The sequence below is a fragment of the Felis catus genome, chromosome E1, assembly GCF_018350175.1.
Source record: "Felis catus isolate Fca126 chromosome E1, F.catus_Fca126_mat1.0, whole genome shotgun sequence".
NCBI classification, from domain to species: domain Eukaryota; kingdom Metazoa; phylum Chordata; class Mammalia; order Carnivora; family Felidae; genus Felis; species Felis catus.
In genome coordinates this window covers 16,651,260-16,673,989 of record NC_058381.1, presented here as the reverse complement: position 1 = coordinate 16,673,989, position 22,730 = coordinate 16,651,260, and the positions used below count along the sequence as shown (strand labels likewise).

The window sequence follows — 22,730 nt, the reverse complement described above, 5'->3', positions numbered from 1 at the left end:
TATTGGGGAATTACACAATGTAAATTGGTTTGCTTAGCACTGGCTGTCTCCATCATTGGCTCAGGATTCAACTTTTGCAGCTCTGCTAAATTGTTCAGTGCCTCTGTGGGCTTTCTAGCTTATTGTTTCTCCTCTTCTGTTGCTCCCAAGTTGTGGATTTAGGTCTTCTACACAAATCTTTCTACTGTCACATTTAACAAAGTTAAGTGTATCTTCTAATTTTTAAATATCTGCAGTATCTATCATGGTATCTTCCTTTTGATTTCTTGTGTATGTGTTTTAATTAGTCTTGCCAAGATCTGTTAATTTTTTTTGTTTGTTTGTTAAGACTTAACTTACAGCTTTGTTGATCCTATCTTTAATTTCTGCACATTTTTTTAATGTTTACTTTTTGAGACAGCACAAGTTGGGGAGGGATAGAGAGAGGGGGGACAGAGGATCTGAAGTGGGCTCTGTAATGACAGCAGCAAGCCCGAAGTGGGGCTCAAACCCACAAACCGTGAGATGACCTGAGCTGAAGTCGGACGCTCAAGCGACTGAGCAACCCAGGTTCCCCAATTTCTGCACATACATTTTATTTCCTTCTATTTTTAGATTTATTTTGCAGTTCTGATTTCTTGACATAGATGCTTAGCTCAATTCTCAGTCTTTCTTCCATTCTAATAAAATTTTAATACTATAAAATTTAAGTACTGTTTTAGCTGTATGTCATTTTGATATGCAGTATTTATCATTGTTTAGGTTAAATTTCCTTTATGATTTCTTTTGGACCTAGGAGCTAATTTCTAAACATATAGGAACCTTCTAGTTATCTCTTTAGTTTCTAACTTAACTGCTTGGAAATTTGGTGAGGCTGACTCTACTTTCCAGCATATAATTTTTGAAAAAGTTCCATGTGTGCTCAAAAAGAATGGGCAGTAATTCGATGCAGTGTTCTAAACAGATGTCCATTACACCAACCTTACTAAATGCTTAAACCTTTCACTTGAGTTTTTGGTTACTTGACCTATCAACAATTAAAATCTTCCATTATAATACTGGCTTATTTTTCCATATAGGTATGTTTTTGCTTTATATTTTTTGAGGTTATGTTATTAGGTACATACTAATTTATAATTTAGAATCTTCATATTTTTCCAGAGAATCAAGTAAACATATAATTATGTAGTGACTCTCTCTAGTAATGCTTTTTGTTTTAGAGCCTACTTCCAGGGCCATCGTGTTGTACAACTCCAGGGAGGCTGTGAATAACATACTCTGGAATCACTCTGGTTACTCAAGAGTAGCCCTAATTTGGTAATTATTAGTATAGCCACACCAGATTTATTCTGGTTAGTATCTGCCTGATATATCTTTCCTATCCTTTCTTATATCCCAGGGTTGCTGATGTCTCTTATAATCAGCTTATGGCTGAATTATTTTTTTAAAACTCCAGTTTGACAGTGTCTTTTTTCTGGGACATTTAACACATTTATATATAATTATTGACACATTTAGATTTATCTCTATCTTATTTTGGACACTTTCTTTGTCCTGCATTTTTTTTCTCTCACCATGTTGTCTCTTTATGGATTGATTATATTCTTGCTTAGAAAGTATATCCTGCTTATTTTTTAGTAGTAATGTAGAAATATAGATATATTAAATAGGTATATAAGATATATAAATTTAGAGGGGCACCTGGGTGGCTCAGTCGGTTAAGCGTCCGACTTCGGCTCTGGTCATGATCTTGTGGTTGATGAGTTCGAGCCCCACGTCAGGCTCTATGCTGACAGCTCGGAGCCTGGAGCCTGCTTCGGATTCTGTGTCTCCCTCTCTCTCTGCCCCTCCCCTGCTCATGCTTTGTCTGTCTCAAAAATAAATATAAACATTAAAAATATAAATTTAGATAAACATTTTATACATCTAGATACAGATATTTTTATACGTTTTATATAACTAAAAATAGATATACAAATCTAGAAATCTAGGATATGTTATTAACATATCAAAGTCTAAAGTTAATCAATATACTTATTTTCTACCTGAATGATATAAAGAATATGTTTAGTCCAATCACCTCCCTAATTACAATTATCTGCTTTCATGTATTTTAGTTTTCTTTCTCTGAACCCTATTAGACTTACCTACACATACTTTTTGTTTAGATGATGCACATATTTATCATATTTCAGATCTTTCATACTGGAACACTTTCCTTCTCCTTGGGCAAGTTTTTGACTGAAAATGTATTTTATTTCATCTTTGGAAGACAGTTTCATGGAGTATAGAATTCTAGGCTCACAGTTAACTTCTCATAGCACCTTGAAGAAATATTTCTCTTTCTTCTTGCTTATATAGCTGCTGATGAGAAGTTAGTTGTCAATCTGATTGTCTTTTCTTTGGAGGGAGGTAATCGGTGTTCCTGGATGCTTTTAAGATCTGTTCTAGGGTTTTGCCATGATGTGTCTAGAAATGGATTTATTTATCTTGCTTGGAACAGGAATACTAGAATATTATAAACACTTTGACTCAAACTTGAGCCTTTATCTAATGTTATCTTGGAAAGTACTGTGACAGACAATATCCCCTGCTAGGACCGAGAAGATTCTTAGAAAGTCAGAAAGGCAGGGGGCTCAGGCACTGATGGAAATGTTGATTAGGATGCTACACTTTTTGCTTTCAGTGAAAGGGATGTCCAGTCTCAGTGAAATACATAGTCTTCAGCCAATTCCGAGGCTGGACCTAGCAGAAGCCAGTGACGATCAGTGTAGACTGGGAAGGATCATCTATTCCATACAGAAGCTAAAGCAGGGAAGCCCTGAACTATCTTGCTGTTTTCTATTTTGAAGAACATGGGTCACCTGGCTGCTTTCCTTTGTTGCTAAAGAAACTCTTAGATCAAATAAGCCACTTACTCTCATTTAGCAAAGTGTTTTATTCAAAAGCTTCTCAGCACCATCTAGTTGTCAGAAAGAATGGTATCACTTTTTCCTGCCCACCCAACTCCCAATTCCAGAGGCAGAAGGTAAGCCATTTGGCCAAGCTCCCCTTAATGATTAGAATTCAGATCTTGATATGGTTTTGGCTGTTTTCACACTCCTCTTTTTCTCTAAGCCTCTACTTAACCCTGACTTGAGTAGAGCTGTGCCCCCCCCCCCCCCCCCCCCCCCCCCGCCACAGTTCCAAACAACAGGAAGGAATCATGTCAGATCTGATCAACCTCCCATTCCTGGGCTATTAGAGGCATATAAAATTACCTTGAAAAAACCTGAATTCAGTGACTGCCATCTAGGAGGGACAGTGATACTGTCAGGCAGCATGCAGTTTGAAAGCTCAAATCTTAGGACAACCCTCCCCCAACTCTACTCTAGAAACATGGAGCATCAGGTCCATTTTCTCTCCATATTCTACAATTGCTCATCCTCTCCTGTCTTATTAAAACAGACACTAAACCAAACCTTTTTGACAGACTTAAGACACACAATTACATCTGATTAAAATGCTAAGAGATCCTGAGCTGTTGGAGATGAGGAGAGTACATAGTGTGACCTGATCTTTCCCTTTAAGAATATTTTGTTTCATCATAAAGCACACTTCTCCAAGAGGTTCCTGGAAGAGCAATCCAAGTATCTGACTGTGTCCTGTGGGAACCCGTGTAACTTTGGCTTCAGTCCCTGCGTCTGTCCTTTGTAGTCACTTCAGGTCCCATGGGAGGAAGAAAGAGCTGCAGGCAGCATCACTTCGCCAAAGCCCCCATGGGGTCCCACGCTGGCAGGACAATGGGTTCCTGCTCTAACACAGCTAGCACCTCTTCAGGGACATGCTTCCTGTCCACAACCACTTCGTAGACATATTCAGAGAACCATTCATCTGTCATGCACAGGTAACCTGGAGAAAAGAACAAAAGCCTCATGAATCCAGAGGGCAAGGGGAAAAGAGCAGAAACCCCACAGGCACTATAAAGAAGTTTGCTACAAAACTAGTATTTGCACATGTTTTTCAGCTTTCTCATCTATAACCTCACTTTATCTAAGTCTTATAACTATTCTGTGAAGCAGACAGGCCAGGCAAGAAAACTGGGGCTCAGAGTAACTAAGTGACATGTCCCAGTCACACAGGTGAGGTTCAGACCTGGGCCTTAAACCTAAGACTGTTACCAGATCCCATGCTGTTCCATTGCCCAGGCCGTCAGGGCTAAAGAGAGCATGACCCTGAAAGATAGGTGGAAACGCTTCTTGTTCATACAGCCACACCACGGGGATTAATCTCCATCTAGGGTCAGAAGGGCAAGCACACAGGGTCCATTCTTACTACCTTCTCACCATCACTGGCGGTTCTCCTACCTTTCTTGCTACTGTAAATTCCTACAACTAGCTAAGCTGGAGAGCTGAGAGGAGACCCGAGGGGGCCATGTCGTCATTCCCAGGAGCCCCCTTTAGCAGATGATACTGTATAGGTCAAATGATAACAGTCTTTGCCGGCCTCGTGGGAAATCTGATGTGAGATCAGGTAGAACTGGAAGACTGAGACAGCATCCTGACCTCTCTTCCTCAGGAAGGCCCAAGCGTTTCTGGACCTCCAGTGGGCGGACTGGAGACCGGCACAGCTGTACCGGCACCCAGGCGGGGAGCTCAGCTGAGAGAAAACATGGCGTCATCAGCTATCCAGCCATCTTAGAAATCTGCCCTTTCCCATTGGGAAGATTAACCCATATCTTGGGCTCCACTAGAATGAAACAAATTCCCCTTCAGGAACGTATTCCAACACACTTAAACAGCAGGAAACTGCTTCACTTGAGTCACTGATAATATAAAGAGCAAAACTAAAGCGAGAGACTACAGTGTGTGTATTTGAAACAAGAATCGGCCAAGGAGAAAGGAGAGAGCAGAGAGCACGGAACTGTGAATATACACAGGGGTCCTGCTCCTCCCATGCAAGGACTCACAGGGACTAGCTAGCGATCATCTTCGTCATCATCACTATCGTCACCATCGCCCATCTTCCCACGGCACCTGTTCTATACCAGACACTTGAGCCATTTTTCTCTCAAAGTGTTTGTGCAAATCTATATGCTGTATCCCTTCTCACTACAAAGAACCAAGAGAAGTAAAGCAGATGTAGGTATTTCTCTCAAGGCGGTCCTCTGGTGTGGCAGTTATCAAACTTCTCAGCCCTGGACACAAACTGTATGTATTCTCTTAAAATTACTGAGGACCGTGAAAAGTTGTTTATGTGGGTAATACCTACTGATACCTACCGTACTTGAAATTAAAACCTTAAGTTAAAAATACTAATTCATAAGAATCAAAAAACATGAATGTAAATAACATATTTTTAGGAAAAAATAATTATATTCTCCAAAACAAACTAAACTTCAGTTAGAAAAGTGGTTTTGTTTTACAATTTAATGTCTGGCTTCATGGAAGACAGACGAATTCTTGTATCTGCTTCTGTCTGCAATCTGTTGTTCTGGCTGAAGTAGAGGAAGTAAAATCTGGCCTTATACAGATAGGCTGCTGGAGAAGGGAAGACCCTGCAACCTCCCTCAAAGGGAGGTTGACAACTTTGACAACTGCTGCTCTAAATGCCAGACTGATTTAAGTAATTAAAATGCAACATGAAGGTAAGCTAAATGGTGCAACAGAGGACATTATCTGACATAAAACCACAACTATTTTGGTGAGGTCACCCTGTGCCCAATTCTCCTCTTCACCTCTGACAGAAGCCAAAGACAGCTCGCTCTGATGTGGCACAGGGTATCTGTTCTCATAAGAAAACACCCCAGAGAAGTGCCCAAGGGCTCCTTCCAAGTCACGTGAGGGAACACATCTTTGTCCGCGGATGCAAGCCTCCTGATCCGGCTCTCTTCTTCTCGGCAGGGGAGACAGGAGAGGGGAACACAGACAAACGCTGTAGCCTGTGCTGTTTCTGGTTTCTGTCTTAATTATACTCTCCAAAGGCCCTGCTTTGCTTGCGTCAGCCAGTCAAGGACCTGGCCCTTACTGTCACCTGCACCACTGCCAGTAAGTTCTATCAACGGATAGATAGAACTGACATCAACTCTCAACTTGGTCAGCCGAAGGGCCAGTACTTGCTGCATACTAAGTAACTGCTTCCTGAGAAATTCATTATCTGCCCTCCCTAAAAGGAGTTTTCAGTGGGCATGGAGACCAGACTACTGCATACCACACCATTTGAGACATCAGTCATCCTCCTGCCCCCACATAATGCAGGCTAAATCAATCCCTAGCATAGCTCTGGACAGTGAGGCAGGTGAAGGACAGGGGCAGATTCATGTAATAAAGTTCTGTGTCCTTATGACAATACTATCATCACACAATCAAATGAGTCTTCAAAGAATGCACAGAGAAAATGGACAATAAGTACATCTACACTATCTTGTTCCAAAAGCAGATCAGATTAAGTCCTCACAAATTAAAACTCCTATCAATTGCAATCCACCCTTTTAGGACCTGCCTGATTAGTCTCTCTCTTCAGGATATGAATTCTCTGGGGGCCTACAAAAACCTCACAGTCTAGGTGGCCTCCAAGTAATTGCACCCTGAGTAGATAATGAACTTGGGGCTGCTCTAACTGTTGTATACTGTGTGTCTTGGGAGTTGGAGATTAGGATCAGTATGTCTGAAACCCAAGTGAATGCTGTGTAAGGAAGCAGCAAAGTACCCATTCAGGCAGGTTTAAAGTGGCCATTTTGACTTGAACAAAGTTGCAGCTTCTAGCCCTTAAGCACTTCGGCAACTAGAACAGGCGTTCCCCAGGGAAAACGGAACGGAAAAATCTGCAACAAGGATCCCAAGGTTCTATTTTGGGAAACAGGTAAATAGATAAAGTCAGCTTTAGGAACAAAGGTGAAATTAAATTTTGCTTAAACTTTAAAGTGGTTGCTTATATGCAGTGAGAAAGAAATAAAATAAGTTAGTCCCTCAAAAAAACTGGCAATATTTCTGTATTTGTTAAGAAAAAGGGTAGTGTTGGTCTGTAAAGAGAAAAACGGTGTCTGTTGATACAGCTCTAGACAGATTAGGCCAGATTCACTCAGAAACAGAAGAGGTGTGAATAGGTTAGTTTAAGGGAAAGAAGATCTTTACCTGAGAAAACAGTTTTCTGAAATTCTACCAGAAATCTAACATTTAACCTCTCAGACTTGATTAAGGAGATAAATACACCATCATTCATGATTAGGTCAATTTTCTATCTTGCGCTGTCTTTGGTCTACGAGGTACTTCACCTCACTAACAAATGATTTGTGGCTAACATGGGGTGGGTTTTTTAGGGCTATTTTTGAAAAGAATGTGACAAAATCAAGTTTCTGTTCTGCTCTGATGGATGTGTCTGGCAGCATGGACCTAAGGAGGCTGGACTGTCAAGGCCTCATTAAATCGCTGCCAATCTTTCACCTGATGGTGATAATGCAAGGTTGAAGAAAGCCTCCGAGAAAGGAAAGCAAAACCTCACTGGCATTGTTCTATTTCCAACTTCCTAATAAATAGTGAGAAACAGCTTCATGGAACATAGCCAGTCATTTAAAATGAAGTTGCAAAGGCTATGTAGCAACATGGGAAATATTTAAGTGATAAAAGTAAAGTATATTAAAAATGATATACCCTATATAATTACAACCATGTTACAAATCCAGATACACAGGTGAAAAAAACTTACAAAAAATAACAAAATGATAATTTTATACAACAGGGTAGGTGATTTTCCTATCAAAATTTCTGAATTCTTATATTGGTTTTTGACTTCAAATACTAAAGATTACCCAAATAATTAACGCATATTAGAACAGATTTTGGAAGCATGGGAGGAGGAGGAACAACACAAGGAGGAAGAGGAAGAGGTGGATGAGGAGAAGAAGAGAATAAATTTAAAAACAGCCTACAATCCCACCACCTTGGGATAAGCCCTGTCCACGTTTTACATATAGCCTTTGATAGTTACTGCGGGTAGACACTATATATTTAATAAAATGAGACATCATACACACTCTTTTATTACAAAGTACCACACAAGCATTTTCCAATGCATCTCTTTCCATATTGATTAAAAAAAAATACATCTATCTACACCATAATTTTTAAGCGCTGAATTTGTATGAGTAAACCAATTATGATCAATCCCCTACTGTTGAAGTCTGGATTGTGTTTTCATGCTTAGAAACAACATTGCTATAAATATTTTTGCAACTAAATCTTTGTACACATCCTTAATTATTTAATTTTCTTATGTGTGTTGCTTGCTATTTACAGTTTTCTTTTGTAAAGTGCCTGTCTGGCACCTCTGCCTATCTCACCTGGTGTGTTTGCCTTTTTCGTAGTGATCAGTAATAACACACTATATATTTATATATTATAATGGTGGCATACATTTTTTCCTATCATATAATTTTCACTCTAGTCTAGAATGCTTTCTAGTCAACTAAAACTTTATTTTCATGAAATCAAATTTATTAATCTTTTCCTTTATGATTTCTAACTTTGGTGCTATGCTTAATAAACATTTTTCTACTATTACAATAAAAAATAAGAGGAAAAAAAGAACGATGAATGGTAAGAAAACATTGTGTAAGCGTAGTCTAAATGAAAACCTACCACTCACTAAGGCCTTGGCACAGTCTAGTCTCCAATTAGGAACATATACAATTTCAACAGATAATTAAATGGTGATAATCTGTCAACCACTTTTGTTGGGTACCCACCGTATAAAGCCGTCATAATACCTTACATTTCTATTGAGTGTGTTGCAAATGTGCAAAATGACACAACCCCTTGAAATGGAATTTGGCAATATCTAGACAAATTTCAAATGCATTCACCGCCTTCACTAATGCCATTTCTGGGACTTTATCCCACAGACACACAATACTTGCATGAACATAGTATGTACTTATGCACAATAACTAATACTTTTTTAGCACTTACTATATGCCAAGCACTGCTCTAAGCATTGTGCATATACTAACTCACTGCAATACTGTTTGTAATAGCAAAAAAACTGGAAGTACCCCAAGTTCCATTAGTAAGGGAACTGATTGAATAAACTATGGTACATTCAGACAATGGAAAATAATGAAGCTGTCTCGATATGGAAACCTACTGATATGAAATGCCTCCAAGACATGCTGTTTAGAGGAGTGAGAGCAAGAGGCAGAGCAGGGTAATACGGCGTGTTACCTCTGCTGCACTAAACCACACTGCAAACATACAACGAAACTAACAGAAATGGCAACCTGAAAGAAGGGAAGGGGAAGGGAGTGGAGAGGGACAGAAATGGAAGAAAAGCCTTCTCTTTATATGCTTTCTGGTAATTTGATTTTGGAACAATGTGATTTTATCTTTTGCCAAAAGAATTACACTTTCAAAAGCAAAACAAAGGCATATGCATAAATCTGTAGGAAGCTTCACTTCACAATGCAGTTTCACATCCACTGCCCTTGTTTTGATTTTAATCCTACAACAATGCTACAAGGCAGGAAGGGTTGGTATGAATTGTCTAAAGTCGTGTAGCCAGTAAGTAAAGCCCGCATTCAAACCTCCGTCTTCAAATTCAGAGTCTTTTCCATGAGGTTCAGCTTCCTCTCTGGAGAGTGCTCAGAGGCTAGGTAGTTATGGCTTAGGCTATAAATAACAGCACGTAATCTAGTTCAGGCAACTGAACTTCACCTGCTCACACATTCCACATCAGCAGTCATGTGCCCAGTTTTTGTGAGGTTTGCTTGTAAGGTATTTTGTATCTTTAAATCAGAGATGCCACGTGTTCCAAGGGCATGCATTGAGAAGACAGAGAACAGGTTGGGGTGGATGTTTCAAAAACAAAAGAGAGAGAGAAAGAAAGGGAACCGCAAGTGCCATTTATGAGACAAACATTGGACACTGATATGAGAAGAGGCTTCTTTTCCCTCCAGAGTTAACACAAAAGTTTGGCTATACGGTGAGTTTGGCTATTCAATTTCCTGAACCTTTCACTGATAAGAGAAAGGATACTCTTATAGCTTGGTATTATCTGTGGCTTTTTTTTTTTTTTTTTCCTTTCCAGAAACAAAAGCTAGAGAACTTACAGAGTGAAAGATATGGTAGGGAAAGAGGGCTGTTTTGGCTTGTGGGTTGTGTTTCTTTAAACCATCAAATCACAACCAAATTTAGTTATAGCAGAAGCACAGGCTACTGAAGAAGTGTCCTCTGCTAAGGAGTCCAGAAGAAGCCTGTCTACCTCAGGGCTGAGGAGAAATGGCAACGTACCAACCAGTCTGATTTCTCCTTTTCCTGGACCCGTGAGCACGACCCAGGCGAGCCTGAGAGCACACACAATTCTGCCAGATCTTGAACGATGGACAGGAGAGGCAAGTACAGATTTAGGTGTCATCCAAGGGTCTATTTTCTCACTGAAACTCAATGACTTCTCTCTGACCCCAAAACTATCATGACTCCTGTTTCAGGCAAAGCTTGCTTTTCAATCTCGAAAGTCACACTATTTCTTGGCCTCATTCCTCAGATGTGCTGAAGCACGCTCCACATGCCAAGACCCCTCCTCAGCTACCCTTTCTCTGGCTGGCCTCCCACTTCCTTTCCAAAAAAAGTTGCAACCCTAACACCTTTCTTCAGACTCCACTCACCCTTGAAGACTCACTAAGGAGACTTCACAGTTCGGTCACTCACCAGCTACCTTACAGTTTACCCCTATAGTATGCTGCACTTCATCCCTATAATTAAAAACTACATGTGCGGCAAGATTTACAACCTCAATCGTCCCAGCTTCAATCCTGCCCTCTCACTGCACCTAGCATTTGAAGGGATTAGTCCTGCTGCTGATGTGGCAGAACAGCATCCCCATCCCTCGTACAGTTTCCAAAACCTGCCTAAACGCCTTTTCCCTGGACGCATCTTCTGACTGCTCTGCCGCAGCACGATTTACCACCACGTTCTCCCGGATGCCATCTAGTCCCTTGACTCCTTGCTAACCCCTCACCCACCTCAGCTTCAGTGTCTTCCTCCTGTCTCCCCTTTGTGGGGGCCCTCCCCAGTTCCCATTTCTCCGTCATCTGCCCCTCTTGGAGAAATCATCTCCTTTTCCTTTTCTGGGTCTACTTATCCTATATCTTACAGTCTGAGGAGCACACCATGAGTGCCGCTTCTGTCACATCATGGCCCTCTTCAAATCCCCTTCCTGCATCCCTGACGAAGAAGTATAAATTCCTCGGTGGGCCAGACATTCACTCCACCGTGGTCTGCGCACGGTTCCCTGCACCCCATCAATAAATGTGAGGTGATGCTCCTGCTAATGGTTTTTCCACAGCACTAGGTTTATTCACCTCCACTGCTTTCTCTCACGAAACTAAGCTCACAAGATGAGTTACTCATCCGGTAAACTGGTGATGTAACACGATGGTTGCACTACAGTCCTGAGCTCTTAAGAGGTCTGAAACTGGAAGCGAGGGCAGGTTAAACAGCTCTCCTCTAGAAGAGAAAGTTTAAGGGGCCTTCTTGTTCTGCCTTCGTTTGTCCATAGGTAATACTAGCGACAGTCACAATGACAGCTAATATTCCGAACACTTCTTATATGCCTGGTACAGTTGTCACAACAACCCAAGGTAGGTATAGTTATTATCCCTACTTTATAGATGAGAAGCATAAGGCTTAGGTAGGATAAATACCATGACCAAGGTTATACCGCCAATAGGTGGGACTGCCAGGACCTGGGCGGTCTGGCTCTGGGTTCTGTGCTTCACCTTTATCCTTCTGAAACTAATGCAAATTCACCTTGGAGACGATCAGGTGAAAACAGTAGAAAGCAAACACATGGCACAAAACTCTACGATGAATATGAGGATATTTGTCCCTGAAACTTACGCCTGGTTACAGGTCAAGAGGAGCCACTGTCCCATAGTTTGTCCCCTCTCACAAACAGTAGCCCTTCTTAGTCATACACTTTGATAAGGAAGCAGTGGTCGATCCGAGATCACAAGCTTCCTTTGTTTCACTCACTCACATGTACTATTTTTTAGCCCAAGTCATGCAGCCTCTTTGGTTAATAAAGATAGAGGATGAGAAGTCCCTTTGAAAGAACTCTGATACTTGGTAACAGCAGCACTTTTCCCAAGCTAGAAGAGACATGAAAACCTTGCAGTGCAATAACAAATTTGTATCTTGCCCCCTTCCAGAAAGTCAGAAGCCTCTGTTTTTAGCTCATATAATTTTCTCATTTCAGTATATTCAGCTCAATATCATCTATAATTTACATTACTTGTGCCAGAAATACAAAACTGAATTCAAATAGGTCTGCAAATAACAGGTTACCTTTTATAGGTAATAAACATTTTTAGGGAAGCTGCCTCTGTCAAACTAAGAAACCTGAGTCCGAATTCTATCTCTGACACAGTGCAATCCAAGTAAATCAAAACCTCTCAACAAGTTTCAGTTTTTTCACATAAAACATGGGCATAATCACCCATACTCCTATCCTGAGTTACTCTACCTTGATACCAGGAGGAAAAATAAATACAAACGCATCAGCAAATTTTGAATTCTTATGAAGCAAGATGCTATGAGCTATATATACAGAGTACCTCTGACAGAAATACAGAATACTCATTAAACTCTTCAGAGTTACGTAATAGCATACAGTTTGAAAAATGCTTTCATACATTATTTCATTTTATGGGTATATACAAACTGTAGGACATCATAAGGAAACAGAAATTACATGTTACTGATAGAGGAATGTGAAACCGTAAGGACTTAAATTACTTTCCAGGATCTACAATCAAGAAAGTAGTCACTGTCTCTCCTGGTTCCACAATAGGATATTAGATGAAGGATATGAGGACTTTTTTTTGCCTAGCTTTGGACATACTGTCTCCAAAATCATATGGGATAGTTTGGCTGGTGAGGCTGGTTTTCCGGAAGTAGGAGAAGTCCAGATATAATCTGAATCAGCCACATAAATTTCTTTCTAGAGTAATCTCTAATATGCCGAAGTCTCTTTAATTGAAATCACCAAGAGACTCTCTTTTAGGAGAAAGTCTGAAAATTCCATTAAAATGAAATCAGGAACAGAGAGGCTACTTGTAAGAAAAGATGAAGAATATAGGTTAAAAACAAATTCAAATGTTCATGTATCTGAAAGGCACAACAGGAATTAGAAAAATGAAAAACTAATCTTGGTTCAAAATGAAAACTAGGAGAGGCAAAATTAAAAAAAAATTTTTTTTAACGTTTATTTATTATTGAGAGACAGAGAGAGACAGAGCATGAGCATGGGAGGGGCAGAGAGAGGGGGAGAACCAGAATCCAAAGCAGGCTCCAGGCTCCGAACTGTCAGCACAGAGCCCAATGAGGGGCTCAAACCCACAAACTGAGATTATGACCTGAGCCAAAGTCAGACGCTTAACCGACTGAGCCACCCAGGCGCCCGAGGAGAGACAAAATTTTTAAAAGAAATATTTTCTTTCAGTGACCACTGCAGGATGAAAATAATGTTCTCCCTACCCTCACTTAAAGACTGTGTTATTTAGTATACTGAGAAACTAAATAAGAACTATGTTATGACAACTCCATGTTCAGAGCTCTGCTGTATCAGATTTTAAAACTAGAATACCATCTCATGACTAAGTGAATGCATTGGAGGAGTAAAGTTCCATAATAAGACTGGTTCATTAGGAGGAACATCCAAGAATTCAATTTATTGATGGTCAGAAACACCTTGTTATATGCATGACAGAATGCCAATAATTATTGAAGCTGGGTGATGGGCACGTGGAAGTTCCTTAGTACTATTCTGTTTACTTTATATGTGCTTAAAATTATCCATGATTAAAAAATAAGAAAAACAAACAAACAAACACATTATAAAGCAGCATGGACAAAATAATTCTGGGAAATTTGGGATATTTACATAGTTTTTTACTTGCTCAACTCACAACGTGCTAAATTTGAACATAAAACTTCACAAGATACCCCACCCCGTTCCCTTATTATTCACATTCCCAGCCATGAATGGTGCTCTAGGAGCCCAGTTTCCCGACATCAGCCATTTACATGATGTCTCCAATCCTTTATAGCTTTATATGTTCTCTCAACCACTAGTTTCCGATCCCCAAAGATCATGAATTGTTCTGTTGTTCTGTTATTCCATGAGTGGAATAGAAGCTATAAGAACAGAGAAACTGAGAGGAAGTAGAGTTCAGTGGTTAAGAAAACTGGCTCTAGTGTCAGACTTTCTGGGTATAATTCTGGTTCTATCACTTATTATCTAGATGACCTGCAGGTTATTTTGGCTTGAAGAGTGTCCTCTTTTCAAGTGATTTTCTGACTAAGAGAAACACCAAAGGTTATTTCCTCTATTTTAAATTCTTAAATACTTTATAAACCATTTTACTCTAATAAGTCTACCAACTTCTCCAAATGGTAGGCAGTGTAACAAGTCCCAAGGTCTGTTCCCTTATCCAGTTGTGAAATTCATTTTTTTTTTTTAAGATTTTAATTTTTTTAAGTAAACGCTACACTCAACATGGGGCTTGAACTCACAACCTTAAGATCAAGAGTCACATGCTCTACCGACTGAGCCAGCTAGGCACGCCCCCCCCCCCCCCCCTTTCTGATACGATCCATAAACGTACAAAACACACAGCTAAGTATTTTAAGAAGCAGGTGCAAAAAGAAAGCCTTGTTGGTAATACAACATGTTAGATATGCATCCAATTTTTAGTCCAGCTGACTAAGAATACTGGAATTCACCAACATGAAGCAACCCAATGGGCCCAGTAAGACAAGAATGAATTTCTCTTTTTATATCTCTTGTGGTCAGAAAGTACTTTTGTTCACTTGGGGAAACAGGACCGATGGAGAAGACCAAAGCCAGAACTGAGGGGAGGGCAACGGCAGCATGCCTAAGTATCTCTGCTCTGTTTACATCTGGCTTGTATTATCAACACTGCTTTTTCAGAAACCATCAATCTTAACAGGCAGAAATCCCAAAGAGAATAGTAACAAACTGTTAACAATGTTATCTACAGAAACAAAATCCCAGCGTTGCTGTTTAAGGCTGTCATGTCTCCAGAGGGAGCACAAACAGAGCTTCTGCTTCACACATGCCAGCCAATGCCCACCAGGATGCCAGACAGGAGGGCCTCACTGGGGTAAACACATATTGCCAGCATAACAACATACTACACACACTCTCCTAAGGTCAGGCCAAGTATGCTAATAAAGTTAGATTTATGTTTTCTTTCCTTCCTTCCTGTTAAGTAAAAAAGAACATCACTAAGAAACACATGAAAATAATTTATTTATTTTGGCTTTGAATGAACTATTCCTTATTCCCCACTCCTCAATTTCTTAGCTTTTAGTTCTCCACTGAAATGCTTTGCTCTGCATAATCTCAGGCATTTTAGTTATTCAAGAACAACAACAAAAAAGTTAGTTTAATCTTAACTAGATAGCTGAAGATTTCACCAAGGATTACAGGCAGATCACAAGGATCAAGACCTCAGTTCTCTCAACATAATGGAATAAGTTAGCAAAAATAAAACTTTTATTGAGTAAGTAAAGAGGTATAGTTGAATGGGAAAAAAATAATAGTGGCCCAGAATCCTCTTTAAGAGTATTTAGGTCCAAAGTAATAAAGGCAATAACTCACACTACACAAAAAGAGCACTTGTCTGACTTTATGTGTTTATTCTCTCTTAAATGGATACTACCATGTAGTGTAAACCCTGAGAGGTTTGTTATTGTTGTTGTTGTTTTGTAATGCAAGTGCCTGACTTAGGCTTTGATTGCAATGGCATCCACTGCCAAGATGTTTATCTCAAACACATTGTCAGCCACATGACTAGAGAAAGAGCCAGGCCACCTCCCCCAACTGAGGCTCCTTTGTTTTAGAAATCCTAGTTGATTTCAATAACTGACCGTTTAGGCCGCTTGCTTCTTCTCTTCCCACGCTTTAAGTTCCTGCCCTTATGTTTTAAATTCAGCAATAAACAGTGAGCCTGCAAAACCCTAGTTTCCCATCCTCAATTCTATTTAAAGCAGAACCCCAGGTATGTGCATGCTCTCTGTCTACCTGTGACCTCAATGTCTGGCCCCACGTGAGCTGTGTAATTTCCAGGTTCTGTAAGCAATAAACTTTTACTTTTTCAAAGTTTCCTGATGGTTACCACTTAAGGGTATCCTGTAATCATAGTAAAAACCACAAGGGCGGTCAAGCCACGACACCGGCTATGGACAGGCTGAGACTAACAAAAAACACTACTATCTATAAATTGAGTGACTGTGACAGATGGAAAAACATCACAGAAGCAAGCCAACAGGTCCAGGCTCATCTAAACAAACCATAACTTTAGTCCACTTCCTAGACACTAACCATTATGGACACAAGCCCAATTACAAGGGACCAAATTAGACCAAAAATGAAACAGAAGCTACTGAGGTCCATCTGAAGCAGTATCTTATGTTGTAAAATGTTACAAATACCAAATCCTTCCAAATTAAGACAAGCTATTCCTCTGCATCCATTTCTTAACTACTACCAATTTGCAGATGTAACTGAATTATGAGTGTCCGTTACTTTCTGCTAGGTTTGTTAAGGTTTCTACTCCTCTCTACCTGATCCCTATGTGTATTTGTCTTAAAACAAAATTCATCATATAAGGAATCACCAATTTTAAAATATGCTGCACTTGGGGGGGTACCCAGGTGGCTCAGTCGGTTAAGCGTCTAATTTTTGATTTCGGCTCAGGTCATGATCTTGCGGTTCATGGGTTTGAGCTCCGCATTGGGCTCTGCGCTGATGCTGATGGTATGCAGACTGCTTGGGATTCTGTCTCCCTCTCTCTCTGCCCCTCCTCTAATGTGCATGCTCTCTCTCTCTCTCAAAAATAAACACTGAAATATACTTTAATTCACACCAGTTAATTTAATTAATACGTGCCCACAATCACAGAATAACAGCAGGGAGATATGCAACTATCTGATGATGAACTGCACTAACAGCCCTGGTATTTGTTTACATATAAACACCGAGCTGCTGAGTTTCACAGCAGATCCTGGGGATGGTTAGTCAAAATCTACCAATGATCCTATCACGGGAGATGAAAAGACTTGGAATGACAAATTAAATGGCTTCCAGGTTTTGGCTGTCATGTATGGGCCCATGCTGCTGAATCACAGCACACTCAAGTTTAAAACTCAGGTTAACAGACTCTTCTAAGACAGTAGTTTGCAAATATAAATGACTGACGCCCCATCTGCTCACTTCCAAACCTCCACACCCTTTCTTCTCCATCTTTTACCCTTGGAAATCCTACGGCTCTGAAAAACATAGCGGGGAAATCACTATCTAAACATACAGGGAGGCAACAGGCAAAAAGCTGCTGAGATCTCTATTTTCTTTCTCAATAAGGACGTTTCCGGCTGATTCCTGATTGGTGGGATGTATGCTGAAGTTTGATTCTAAGTGTTTGGGTATCTACTGGATTTCTTACCTACTTCTTCTCAGTCTCCTAACTGGTCTAGTAAGCTGTGGTTATGGTGTTTTTCCTAACCAGAATCCACTGACTACTGTTAAGAATATGGGCTGGGGGAGGGGGGGGGGGGCGCGCCTGGGTGGCTCAGTTGGTTAGACGTCCGACTTCAGCCCAGGTCACGATCTCACGGTCCGTGAGTTCGAGCCCCGCGTCGGGCTCTGGGCTGATGGCTCAGAGCCTGGAGCCTGCTTCTGATTCTGTGTCTCCCTCTCTCTCTGCCCCTCCCCTGTTCATGCTCTGTCTCTCTCTGTCTCACAAATAAATAAACGTTAAAAAAAAATTTTTTTTTTTAAAAAGAATATGGGCTGTGGGAAAGAATGGCTACAAAATGCCACCAGCACACATGTACAATACTCTATGGTGGTTGCCACTTTGGGTTTGAAACCCTAAAAATTAAAGCATAAAAACACCTTAGAAGGCTTTGATCTATTATGAAAAACTGTCTTGAAATATATGGTCTCAAAAATTTGCAAGGATATACCCTAAACTGTTACTCAATGGTAATCTCTGGCTGATATCACTATTAGAAATTTTTATTTTCTTCACATTGCTTATATATCTATTTATTTTTCTCCAACTCATATTACCTATTACCTGTTAGCTTTTAGCCTAATTACTATAATGTCCTTATGACTTCTGCCTGGGTTTTAATTTGTCAGAATAGAGCAGTTCTAAACGGTAACCAGAGTGCTCCTCTGCTCTTTGGACTTCTAAGGACTCTCCAATAAATGCCTAAAGTTTCTTGCCAATCCTATTCTCCCACTCAGAAGGCTTTAACTTTCTAGAGAGCGCAGTAGGTGAAAATACACCAAATAGCATTTGGTCATTGGTCAAGTGATTCTGGTACAAGATCTAGAAGGGTCAGCATGGTTTAGAATGAATGCTAGCACATATTGGTGTCAGAGATAAACTGCGGGTTCTGGCACACCATGCTGGTCACAGGGATCGTGGGGGCACACCAGATCCTCAGATTTTCCACAGAATAATCTAGCTAATAGACTAATTACTGAAAAATACTCCACACTAGTGCAGCTTTTTACTCACATGTCTTAGGAGGCAGAGTAGCACTGACTCCAGTCAACCCCGAGTTAGTATTATCAGATTAAGCTCACCTTTGTGGCCATGATCTTCACCCCATGAATTCTCCACTCTCCATTTCACAAATGTACCATCCTGATCATCCTGCAAAAAAGTGGATAACAGTGTATGGTCTGAAACTAGATCCCTCCTGCTGAGGTGTCACATAATTTTAGCTCTTCTTCAGCCACTTAGAAGAAACAGCCTTCTCTATACAGCCATGATCTACATGACCAGGGCCAAATATTCTCTACTATAACTAAAGGGATACTCTAATAGAAATGGGGTTCAACTCTTGAGGTAAAAATGCAATAAATCTAATAAATACTATTTTCTCCATTACACTGCAGTCTATACTAAAAATAAGCATAATAAAATGCTCCTTGGCTGAAAATACAAAATATTAAATTACGAAAAGTGGTAAATACCATCTGAAGACGGGGACCCTTGCTTTTAATCAATTTGCATTCTTTGTAAAGGCTTCCCACTATATTGATTACAGAAATGATTCTAAGATCTAGTCAGAGTTTTAAAAAGAAAACAAATATATTTTCATCATACAGCCTAATTTTCTCCTTAGGGGAACCAAGTAATGATACTCTCCAAATGTGCACTTTTATTGATTCAGTTACACAAGTATTGAATTGAATACAATACAGATTGAATGGCAAAGCAAAAGGACTATTTTCATAAAACAAAATCCAGATGGTTCTACCGTTCTCTCTCCCTCCTCTATCTTCATTAATAAAATAAACTCAATTATAATCTTCTTAAAGGAACAATGACACTTATCATGATAACCTTCATTTATAACCTTTACTATAGTGACACAGAAAGGGATAAGAGGAAGGCTCCATTTGGGAAAAGACTTTATTCTTTTATGTTTACCCAGGGCATTTGCTGATGTCAAAACAACTTAAATCTCTGTAGCATGAGAAGAAGAGTTGGCTACTGCATTATCTCCTAATGATTTCATCTGTCAACTCCCACTTGCATATAACTGCATGAGTCTCAGCTACATGGGATTTGACTCTACTCTTGGCAGTTTTCTTAGATCTCAGTAATTTTCAGTCTCAGAAATAGCCAAAAATCAAATCGACAAGTTTCAAAAACCCTTATCTGTACTACCCCTGCATCGCAGGCCTAGGTACCTTCAAAACCACATAATTAAACTCTACATTCTGGGGCTCGCCTATTAGATGTGTGTTCTGGTTTTCTACCCCCCTCACTGTAGAATATATTTACTTTCCTTTTAAATATCTGTATTAGATCTGTTAGAATCTGTATTACCTAGGGTCATTTATTACAATGAGTCTGCAAATGTCTCCTCTCCTTTCCTTTGCCAATGAATTCCTGCATGGCCTACATACAGCTGTTCTCTATGTCATCTACAAATATAGAATAATACCTGGACCTCCTTCATAGGGATTCCAAGAAATCAGCAACAAGAAAGAATATCCCAGAGTGTAGCTACTAGCGCTTACTTTTGTATAACCGTTCAAATGCAGTGCAAACTAGTTTTGGCAGTCAAACCCCAAATTGGAGGGAAGAGAGAAATCGCAATATAAAATTCCAGTTATGATAATATAAATTCTGTTTTATACTATTAGCACATAAAGTGGCTCCATTTCCCTGAGGAAAAAAATGACATCTTAATAAACCATACCAATCAAAGAATGGAAGTGCCACAGAAAATGACATAGTATGTATGATTTTTATTTCTGAGTAAGTATGTATGATTCTTAGTTCTGAAAAACAGGAATATCACACAGATGGAAAATGATAAAAAGCTGAACCTCTCCTGGAAATTACAGGCTTTTTCATTTATTTTTGTCCTTTAATAATCCTCTAAAAAATTTAAAAATTTAATTTAAGGAGCTTCACTAAATCCACCTTTAGTTATAAATCCACTAAATTTTACAATATAGCAGTCCAAACATACAAATATGAACAACTCAATGTTTTATTCTAAGTATTTTAGTATTTTACTTAATTTTATTTCATTCTATTTTTTATAGTATTTTATGAAAAGTTCCTTCTAATGTTTTGCTTCTAGTGTCAAGGTAGTTATTCTGTGACTTTCCAGTGATTTGGCTACAAAAAGAACATTTCTGCTATGATGGTAAAGAATTAAAGTAGTTTGAAGCCTTTTTTTCCTTTGATCACTAGCACAGGGGTAAAATATACACTTTACAGCCTAGAAATGGGTGAGCTTATTCGTGAAAGATAAAATTTCAGTTACTGTTTCCAACACTGTGTCCTAGAAATAGTGACACTACTTTTCACAGTATTTCATAGGAAATTCTAAATACTTTATATTTACATTTTCCTGAATAGCTGTGCATAAATCCAGTAATGGGCACAAAATCCTCAAATTACTGTTCCTGAAATTTTACTGCAGAAGAATCTGAATGACAAATGAAAAGAAGGTAAGTCTAAAATCATAAGTCATCAAGATATGAACATAACTTAATTCTTTATAAATAGAAGTTATTTTATTTATAAGTTAATTCCTTATAAATAGAAGTTATCTTCTCCCCCAGGTTCTCTTGCTGATTTCTCTTCACACCAAGAACTTCCAAAGTCACAAAAAAGCTGTTCCTTCCCTACCCTCTTTGACCCAAATTCTGCTCCTCATGGAAAGTTCCTATTTTTATTACCTCTGAGCAGGCAGCCAAACCCCAAGTGACGCGAGTACAATGTTTTACTTGGAAGTTAACTTTTAACAGAAATCACATGAATGAAGCTCTCTTGGATAACAGTCTACAGGAGAATGTAGGTCCATCTGTGCAAACACTGCAGTAGGCATGCTGAGGGTCATACCTTCTCTGAGACAGCAGTGAAGGTCATGGCGTGGGTCATAAGTGACTCACCAAAAGTCAACCTCTCAGCTTTATTCATGTTCTTCAAGGAGACACCAAACACTAACTCATGATCATAGCTGTAAAAAGAACGGTAGTACAGAATAAAGACAGTACAATCAAGGGGGAAAACCGGCTTCGGGATTTAAAGGAATATAGAAGAAACTGAAGGGGCTCAACAGTTCCAAATAAATATGGGCTGTAGCATTTCAGAGAATAAACATGCAGAATTTAGTCTCTCGATGGGATTCCATTCTCTATGTGTCACAAGAGTGCTGAGAAAAATATGAAGTAATTAAACATATTACTTCAATATGTTGATATGAAAATATGAAGTAATTAAACATATTACTTCAATATGTTGATATAAACATTCCCCATATCAAAAAGCTGACAAGATGAGTTTGTAATGGTCATTTTGGCAAGAAAAACTGTAAAAAAGCCTTTTTTTTTTTTTTAAGTGTTTGTTTATTTTTGAGAGAGTGCGAGCAGGGAGGGGCAGAGAGAGAGGGAGTCAGAGGATCCGAAGTGGGCTCAGCGCTGACAGCAGAGAGCCAGATGCAGGGCTCAAACCCACAAACCAGGAGATCATGAACCTGAGCATAAGTCAGATGCTCAACCGACTGAGCCACCCAGGAGCCCCTCCCCACCAAGAAGAAACAAAAAAACAAACTTTTGAAGTAACTTAAAAAAATAAAAAAGATCTCTTCTGAGCTGAATTCATTCAGTTTCTGAATTCATTTAGATCACTGTTGATGGTGAAATTTAAATAAACAATGTCAAAAATATTGAAGAATATTGTCAAAGTTAAAAAAAAAAAACATGAATGCTCTCTTTTAGCAGATTTCTTTCCTCTGTTGTTAACTGTCAGCTAATTTCTGAACTTTTTATAAGTAACAATAAGAAAGTATAAAGGGGTGTATTGTATAATAGTCAAGGAATTTTGTATGATTTAGTTAGCAAATGAATCTTCACTGTCATAAACAACCAGGAAAATGCTTTAAAGCATACATGGAAATTAGTCCTAGTTGTCATAAAGACAAAATACATAAGGCATCAAAGAGAAGTAGTTAAGGATGAAATAGCGAATAAGAAATCTAAAAAACCTTTCATTACATCTTAAATGCACTGAGCAGACTTACAGAGCAACTATTTTTAAAAATGCTTTTCTCGTATAGGATGGCTTTTCAGGAACATGCAACAATTTCAACTTAGTATGAAGTATGATCTTGACTTCCCAGGTTAGAGCATGTATGTACGTGGAGGTTCTG

At 39.3% G+C, this 22,730-nt stretch overlaps 1 protein-coding gene across 2 annotated transcripts in view; it reads right to left on the bottom strand.

Moving 5' to 3' along the window:
• Positions 1 to 2,897: 2,897 nt before the first annotated feature.
• The window catches only part of BLMH (bleomycin hydrolase), a 45,821-nt gene continuing 25,988 nt past the window's right edge, over positions 2,898 to 22,730 (bottom strand). The window contains exons 10-12 of one of the 2 annotated variants that reach the window (XM_006940004.5): positions 21,422 to 21,539; positions 18,634 to 18,703; positions 2,898 to 3,870 (exon numbers count right to left, since the gene is read on the bottom strand). In XM_006940004.5, coding sequence (XP_006940066.1) covers positions 3,719 to 3,870; positions 18,634 to 18,703; positions 21,422 to 21,539 — 340 coding nt within the window. In that variant the 3' untranslated portion in view covers positions 2,898 to 3,718. Of the gene's footprint in view, positions 3,871 to 18,633; positions 18,704 to 20,921; positions 21,006 to 21,421; positions 21,540 to 22,730 lie in introns of those variants that run through there. The other variant, XR_002148965.3, reaches the window with a different exon arrangement.